The sequence below is a fragment of the Cololabis saira genome, chromosome 10, assembly GCF_033807715.1.
Source record: "Cololabis saira isolate AMF1-May2022 chromosome 10, fColSai1.1, whole genome shotgun sequence".
Taxonomy (NCBI): domain Eukaryota; kingdom Metazoa; phylum Chordata; class Actinopteri; order Beloniformes; family Belonidae; genus Cololabis; species Cololabis saira.
Window position 1 is genome coordinate 42087146 of NC_084596.1, and position 9160 is coordinate 42096305.

General features: G+C 43.6%; 1 protein-coding gene across 1 annotated transcript; it reads left to right on the forward strand.

Annotated features, from left to right (window-relative positions):
* Positions 1–1867: 1867 nt before the first annotated feature.
* Positions 1868–4226, forward strand: LOC133452110 (tripartite motif-containing protein 16-like). Its single transcript, XM_061731316.1, has one exon. It carries the CDS (start codon positions 1931–1933, stop codon positions 3605–3607), a length of 1677 nt encoding a protein of 558 aa, XP_061587300.1. The 5' UTR covers positions 1868–1930; the 3' UTR covers positions 3608–4226.
* Positions 4227–9160: the final 4934 nt, after the last annotated feature.

The following is a 9160-nucleotide window of genomic DNA, read 5'->3' on the forward strand; positions in this document are numbered from 1 at the left end:
CTTATAAATATCAACAGTCACGTTCCATTACAGACCTAAATATGTACTAGTCTGTGCATATCAATAAGTGCAATGATGACGCGTGTCTGTTGTTCAATACAACTGATCAGACCAAGCGCGGACACAAGCTAGTCTGATCCAGACGGTGGAGTTGGAACAAACTGTCACACAATGTCGAGAGAATGAGACAGATTCAGGAAATTTCCATCAGGGGATGAAAAAAGAAAAAAACTAAAGAAAATGGAAGAGTTTAATGCCTCTCTGAAAGGCACGTTTGATAAATTTGTTACAAAAATCACAGATCCGCCCGGGTCTCAAGCAGCCGCGGGGCCCTGCGTCGAGGCAAGCCCAGATGATGATGAGGCAGGGGAAGGTATCCAGTATTTTGCTAATTGGAGAGTAAAAATTGCGCATATAGACACCCGATCCGACCCGAAAAAACCCCCAAATTTTGTGCGCGCTCGCTACGCTCACGCGCGAGGGGCCCCCCTAGCTATTTCACACAGGACCTCGCAAATCTCTCAAACGGCTCTGCATACGCATACACATACATACATATACACATACAGACATACATACTACAGCACACTTTGTCTTACTGCAAATTTTATTGGTCTTTGTAGATTTGACTTCTTATTTAACTATTCAATTTAATCAACACATTTTATTAAGATTTTCTGCAAAATGCTCACAATCGATAAGATAAGGATAATTTAATAGCATTTAATAGAGCGTTGTAATAACGTATAAATAATAAAAATCTAAAAATAGTCTGATAGACTGTTTAATATACAACACATGACTTATTTTGGAATACAAAGAACCAACTTGACTATGACTATGCTATGTAAAATGTGAATTACATTTTATTACCAGTAGTAACTTTGGTAAGTTTAAGATTTCATAAATAACATCGATGGAGGGGGGCCCAAAAATCACAGTCTGCCTAGTGTAGTCCATTTATTTAATCCGTCCTGGCGTCACAAGCTGATGTACTGTCAGTGCCAGCACACGTCCACTTGGAAGGATACAAACGGGGTGGTCCTGGACGCACCGTCTGGCCCAAGGCCACCATCGGCCCGGTCCCGAGAGAGGCGTTCTCGGCGGTCGGCCTGTCGCCGAGGACGGCCCCCCCGACCGTTCCCGCTGGTCGGCCCGTCGCCGAGGATGGCTCCCCGACCGTTCCCGCTGGTGGGCACGGCGCCGAGGGCGACCTCCCGACGGGTCCGGGCCAGGAAGGCGGTTCCGGGCTTCCTCTCCCGCTCCGAGGGGGCGGGGGGGGAGTAGGCTCGGCCGGACGGACCCCGGCGCGAGTTTGGCGTTGGGGTTGTGTGGCAGGGTGGAGGACCTGCAGCCACTCAGGCTGACGGGACACAGGTGTGGCCCGTCAGCCTCTCCACCCAGCCAGCCTTATAAGTGAGAGACAGAAGCTGCAGGTCGGGTGGTCTGCTGCTGAGAGAAGGTGCTGCTTGTGCACGTGTGGCGGTGATTGCAAATAAAAGGGTTCTGCACTAAACTCCGTGTCCTCTCTATCCTGTCGGTCGGGCCCCGTAGCACTCGCCGTGCTACAGCTATTTTTTTTTTTTTTAAATTTATCCAAACACACTTTCAGTTTCTATGTGAACCTGCACTGCCAACACTTTGCGACAAAATTAAACATTTATCTATTGTATCATTGTTGAGAAACTGGCGTTAAAACGATCTGGAAACCTAGAACGGGAGCCTGACATTAGTTTTTAAACAGGCACGTTTCCTGTTCTGAAAGAGTTAAAGGGTTTTTATCTCAGACAACTTCTCCTCATGGACTCTGAGCCTCATAAACCAGCAGCTCCACTCTGGACACGTTTCCTTGTTCCCTCCCCTGCAGATCTGCAGACTAGTATCAGTGTTGAGGAAGTAAAAACTTCAGTCTCAGTGATCGAGAGGAGAAATGGCGCAGAAAGGAGTTCAGCTGGACCAGGAAACCTTTTCTTGTTCCATCTGTTTGGAGGTTTTAAAGGATCCGGTGGCTATTCCCTGTGGACACAGTTACTGTATGAACTGTATTAAAACCTACTGGGATGAAGGAGAGAAGAAAATCCCCAGCTGTCCTCAGTGTAGAGAGACATTTATACCAAAGCCTGTGCTGGTGAAAAACACCATGTTAGCAGCTTTAGTGGAGGAGATGAAGAAGACTGGACTCCAAGCTGCTCCTGCTGATCACTGCTATGCTGGACCTGAAGATGTGGCCTGTGATGTCTGCTCTGGGAGAAAACTGAAAGCCATCAAATCCTGTTTAGTCTGTCTGGCCTCTTACTGCCAGAAACACCTTCAACCCCACCGTGATTCATCTACATTCAAGAAACACAAGCTGGTGGATCCCTCCAAGAACCTGCAGGACAACATCTGCCCCCGTCACGGTGAGGTGATGAAGATGTTCTGTCGTACTGATCAGAAGTGTATCTGTTATCTCTGCTCTGTGGATGAACATAAAGGCCACGACACAGTCTCAGCTGCAGCAAAAAGGACGGAGAGACAGAGAGAGATGGAGGTGAGTCGACAACAAATCCAGCAGCAGATCCAAGTCAGAGAGAAAGATGTGAAGCTGCTTCAGCAGGAGGTGGAGGCCATCAATCAGTCTGCTGATAAAACAGTGGAGGACAGTGAGGAGATCTTCACTGGGCTGATCTCTCTCCTCCAGAAAAGAAGCTCTGATGTGAAGCAGCAGATCAGATCCCAGCAGGAAACTGAAGTGAGGAGAGTCAGAGAGCTGGAGGAGAAGCTGCAGCAGGAGATCAGTGACCTGAAGAGGAGAGACGCTGAGATGAAGCAGCTCAGAGACATCGAGGACCACAACCAGTTCCTCCACAACTGCCCCTCACTGCCACCACTCAGTGAGTCCACACACTCCTCTAGCATCAGCATCCGTCCTCTCAGGTACTTTCAGGATGTGACAGCAGCTGTGTCAGAGGTCAGGGGTCGACTACAGGACATCCTGAGAGACACGTGGACAAACGTCTCACTGACCATCACTGATGTGGATGTTTTACTGTCACAACTAGAACCAAAGAGCAGAGCTGGATTCTTGAAATATTCATGTGAAATCACTCTGGATCCAAACACAGTAAACACACGGCTGTTACTGTCAGAGGAGAACAGAAAGGTGACTTTAATGAAGAAACATCAGTCTTATTCTAGTCATCCAGACAGATTCACTAATGTTCCTCAGGTCCTGAGTAGAGAGAGTCTGACTGGACGTCATTACTGGGAGGTGGAGAAGAAAGCAGGTGGAGTTTATGTAGCAGTTTCATACAAGAATATCAGCAGATCAGGGGGGGAGTGGAAGGAAAGTGCATTTGGATTTAATGACAAATCTTGGTCACTATATTGTTCCTCAGACAGATATGTATTTTGGTACAACGACATCAGAACCGTCATCTCAGGTCCTCAGAGCTCCAGAATAGGAGTTTACCTGGATCACAGAGCAGGTGTTCTGTCCTTCTACAGCGTCTCTGGAACCATGACCCTCCTCCACAGAGTCCAGACCTCCTTCACTCAGCCGCTACACGCTGGAGTCGCGGTTGGTAACACTGATGGATACTCAGCTGAGTTCTGTAAACTCAAATAGACGTATTTACTTTTCATGTTTTTATTGATTTTCTTTTCTTCTCAGAGATGAACGTCTCAAACTCTGATGGATAGAGGGATGTTTTTGTTCTATAAGTTGATGTTTTGTTGTTATTTCCTCCTTTGGAGGTGGAAGTTGTTCTTTTGTAGTTTCACCTGGGAAATATTAATAATATTAACATCTTCTATTTCATTATAAAAACACAGAAATAAGCCTGTGTTGTAATTGTTGTTAACTATTAGTTTTGATGTGTTTCTATGTTGTATTTCTCTTTTCTTCTCCTCTTCATCTCTGATATCATGTCTGCATTCACACTGGTTTCCTCGTTCATTAACAAACCAATTGTTCTTGTTTTCTAAAGATGAAAATATTTTTTAGACACGAGAACAAAGTGAATGATTCCAGAAATGTTAGTGACTGCAGCAACGCAGCAAACAGTTCAGTAAAGCCTCTAGTTGGTGTAAACTAGTGTGTTGGGGCCGGTAGTCATCGCTGCAGCTGCAGGACCAGACTAGATCTGCAGATCACATGTTGTTGATGTCTAAATCTGTTGAGGATGTTTCATGTTTAACAATCTGAATATTTAGTAAGAAATAAAACTTCTGATGTTCTAACAAAGTGTTTTCTTCAGTCTTCATTCCAGGATTTGACTCAGATCTGAGGGAGAAAACATGAATCTAATATTCAAGTAAAACTGAGGCAGTTTTCCTCCTGAAACATCACAAAGTACAGAGTTCATGTTCACAACAGATCATATTTCTGGATTTAAATGTGTCTTTACTGATTTTACTGCTCTTGTTCTGGCCAGACTTTACTCAGAAAAGAGGCTTTAAATCTCCACAATCCTCTTTTCCTGGTAAATAAAGATGAAATAAGTGAATTAAACAGTGTAATCTCAGTTAAAAGGAGCCGTCTTGGGTGCAGGAGCCGCTGCAGGAACATGTTCTGATTGGAAGATGCTGCTGGACGGTACCAGAGGGCGGTGCAGCGGTTCAGCTTCACTCTGCAGGGTGGAGGTCTGGGAACGTGATCAGGAAACCTCCCAAGATGGCTCACTTTACCGTCAGCGTGTTGACAACTGAGTGCACGTTGTGACACTAGATGTAGTAAATGTTTGACTTTTAATGGGCCGTGAAGCCTGAGAGCAAGGGTCAAGTAAACTTTGAGTTTCAATGTGCAGGTGAACAGAAGCAGCAATAAAAATGAATCATGATGGAGACAGAAGCTCATCTGGACCTCTGGGGATGTAAAGTCAGCTCGGGTCGTCACTCCTGTGTTCCCAGGTTTCTAGAACTTCCCCAGACCAGGATCACACTGGTGTCCACACTGATGTTTAGAAGATTTGTTTCAGTTAAAATGTTAATAATAATATTAATACGTGGATGTTTTTCTGAATCAGGTTGATTTAAAAGGTGAAAAACTGATTGGAAGCTTTGAGATCCGGAGACTCTGACTGCAGACTGTGGAGAAAGAGAAGCTCCAGCAGAAACATGTGACCTCCACTCTCCAGGGTTAAGTTCAGGGGAACATATCAGCCTGTGGTAAAGTGGAAGTGACTGCTGGGTTCAGCAAACGCTGGTTTATCACAAGCTGCAGACTGCTGAGCGTCACTTCATAACACTTCACATTCATCATTTACAATATTTATGTTTTACTTCTTTCTTTAGTGTTTCTGCTCTTCATGTAACTTTCTTTCCTGAACATTTTATCCTGGTTCCAGGGGCGGAGCTAGAGGGGAGGCCGGGGGGGCACTGGACCCCCCTGAAATGTGATAACCCCCCCCAAGTCTAGTACCCCTCGCTGCAGCACCGCGGAAGGGGGCGGGGCGTGATATCAAAATGACACAGCACCATCTGGTGACCATTTCCAAGAATTACAAATGCAAATTTATATTCAAAGTCATCATTATACAGATGAATCTCCGAAAATAAGAATACCGTGCAAAAGTTAATTTGTTTCAGTAATTAAACTCAAAAGGTGACACTAATATATATATACTCATAATATGCAAAGATAGATATTATATAAGATTATAAAACATACTTGTAATATAATTATTATGTTTAATATTACATAATTATAATAAAAATATATAGATTGTCATTGGGTATTGAGTGTGATGAGTAGGCTAGCACTAAAAATCATTGGTAGTAATGATTCCATATATACAAATTACATTTTTTCAACAAACAAAAGAGGGACAAGGACAACAAAAGCAGGTGTTTTGTGTTAATGTGTTTATTCATTCAGCGAGTCAGCAGTGAGGAGACGCTGCCCAGAGAGTTGGAAAACTCAAGAGATGACTCCATTTATACCAGTGGCTCACAGTGAATTCAGTAGCAGGACTTCAGTTCAGTTGCAACTTTTCCGCCCAAAAGCTCCCCACACACTTTCCACAGAGTTTTTAAAATGTTTTAACATTTAAAAAACATTTAAAAAACAATCCATCCATCCCCTGTGATGTCCGACGCCCCGCCCCTGTGATGTCCGACGCCCCGCCCCCTTCCGCGGTGCTGCAGCGAGGACCTTCTCCCCCAAGTGCCAGATTGAAATATCAGGGCACCGTGCACGTCTTGTTGAAAGGAGCCAGTTACGTTTTGAAATCAGTGACTCCTGACTGCTACGTCCCTCCTGTACAGTAGTTGGTGCTATGTATGAAATGTATGCATGGAGTCAACATAAAAAACTACTGAGAGGAACACAACCATGTTAAATTCTTTAAATGAGAATCGACAAAGAAAAACTGGAAGAAAATCAACATTATTTGAAAAAAATGTGCTTATTTTGATTGCAACCCAAAATATAGCACAGAGGGGTCAACGTCGAGAGTCTGAGGATTCCAAAGAATAAGGGAAACGTTTTGGCCATATTGGAGGAAATAGCAAAGCATGACCAATTTATTGAAAAAAGGCTGGATTCATGTGGGAACGCAAAGTACACAAGTCACCAAATCCAAAATGAGATTCTTCAGGGCTTAGCTGAGATGGTACAGAGTGAAATCATAAAAGAAGTGAAAGAAAAGTAAGTGTTCAGTGTGTTTGCAGATGAAACAAAAGACTTGCAAAAAAAGGGACAAATGTCTTTGTTTTTTTTTTTTTTTTTTTACATTTTCTACAGCAGGGGTAGGCAATTCCGGTCCTCGAGGGCCGGTGTCCTGCATGTTTTAGATGTTTCCCTGCTTTAACACACCTGATTCTAATTAATCATCGTCATCAGCTTGTCATCCAGGGCTGCACAATTCTGTTAATGACACAGGTACTTTTATCACGGTGTGTTGAAGCAGGGTAACATCTAAGACATGCAGGACACCGGCCCTCGAGGACCGGAATTGCCTACCCCTGTTCTACAGTGTGAATAAAGTTAAATTTATATATACACAAATGTCATCTCCTGTGCTTAATATGTACATTTCAACATTTAGAGACTCCGATTGCAATTGATTGTTCAAGAAACTAATACTAAAAGTATGTGGACCCCCTGAAATAGCCCTGGCCCCCTCTGGCCCCCCCAAGGTTCAAAGTGGAGCTCCACCACTGCCTGGTTCACGTCTGCAACCTCAGGACCTGGAAACAGTGAAGATCAGGAGTCTCGGGAGTGACGTCACACCGCCCCCTACAGGAAGATGCTTACATGACATGTAGTGAGGTTTTCAAAGAGGAAAGAAGTCACGTGTTTAAACACTTTTCCTCCAGTCTGGTTTTCTTCTTTTATATATTCAAACATTTTATTGTCATTCAGAATTAAAGAAACATTTTTTTGGAGGTAAAGGATGTTGATAAAAACTTTTGTTGCTGGATATGAAAGTTAATATTCTTAGGGATGCAGGGCCTCCAAACAGGCCAAGGAAAATGGAGGGAAACCTGAAGGACAATAACCCACAGCAGATATGGAGGGACATCCACTCTTCAACTCTTCTTTTTTTTTTTTTTCCCTTGTCTGCACACATATTACTGTAATGATTGATACCATGACGGTAGAAACCAAAAGCATACACATGTGCATTATTACTATATTTAATATATATACATATATATATATATGCATACATATGCGTACACATACATAAATATACACATACAAACCCAGTGATTTTTTTTTTTTTTTTTTTTTTTTTCAACTCTTCAACTCTTCAATCTCTCCCGGACACATGCCTCCGTCCCCACCACCATCGACAACCTCCATGATTACAGAGCCATTGCCCTGACGTCTGTAATCATGAAGTTTCTGGACCGATCAGTCTTGCAGACGACTTGCAAACGACTGGAGCTCAGGGGAGGAACAAGGACCTTCACCTGTAGGGGCTGAAAGAAAAATGTTGAGACACAAGAAGGTTTTTCTGGCTGCAGACTCGGCAGTTGCATCAGCTCTACTGTTGCCTTGGCTAATAGGGTCAGAAGAAGAAGTGTGGGCCTGACACTTACACACAGCAATGGCAGAAGGGAGCAGAATACCTTCAAGAGGAGACGCAACTTGTGGTGCATTTCAAATGGGTTGACCATCAGATTTCAAGAATGTTCTGTGTTTCCACAATGCTCCAAAGTCATGAACGAAACCTAATGCATATCTGGAGTCCGTAGATGATTACAGACATACCTGCAGCTAGTTTGCATGCCTCAGTTAATGCATGAGTTCAGCAGTCTGGGTGGAATAATGTTTTTGAAGAAGAACAGAAGTCATGGAACCATGTTTTTCATCCACAGTTTGAAGGAAAAGTTTACCTGGATCAGGAAGTCCTGAACTAGAAGCTGTTTGAAGAGACACTTCCAGTTCAGTAAAAGCCATCTCTGCTTCTGGGGTCCATGTAATAAGGTCTGAAGGCTGTAGACTTTTCTCATGGATAAGAGAAGACAACGGGGCTTCAAGAACAGACGAGTTTGATACAAAATTCCCACAATATGAACACATTCCCAGGAATAAGTTGTTTTTTCGTGCAAAGTTTGGGTGAGAGGGATTTGCCCTCAGCTGTGATCACATGACCCGAAAGGGGACTTTTTCTTGCACAAACTGCAGTTTAGACGGACTCGTTTTATAGCCATTTGCATGAAGATGTTTCAGTAAGACAGTGGTGTCAAAGACTTTGTTTTAGAGCATAATTGTAAGTAAAAGCAAACCAATGCTGAGTATCAGGGTGAACAGGAACTGAGAAAAACGCATTTGAGAGATCCACTGCAGAAACATATTTGGCATGTGACGGAACCTGAGATAAGATTGTACTGTATGAGGCTCTGTGACAAACGGAGACCTTGGTTGAACTGCTGCATTAACTCTTTGCAGATCTTGAACAAAACGCCTTTCATCAGGTTGACCTTTGTCTCTGATTTTCTTAACAGGAATCAAAGGTGAACTTTGCCCCAGATCTACTCCTCAGCCATTGTCCTTGATGTTATCAGCTCGGTATAGTTCTGATACAGGTCCACCGGTGTCCTGAGGAGAAGGGGGGCTAGTTTTCATCCATCCAGGGATAGTGTGGTTAGACAGGCCTGCCAAGCCGCTCTGTCAAGGCCTCCAGTCATTTTCCATCAGCCTTAAATTCTCTCTATCTATGGTTCATCT

Bases quoted from the DNA above. Each gene is read 5' to 3' on its own strand.
- LOC133452110 (XM_061731316.1), top strand. From the start codon at position 1,931: ATGGCGCAGAAAGGAGTTCAGCTGGACCAGGAAACCTTTTCTTGTTCC.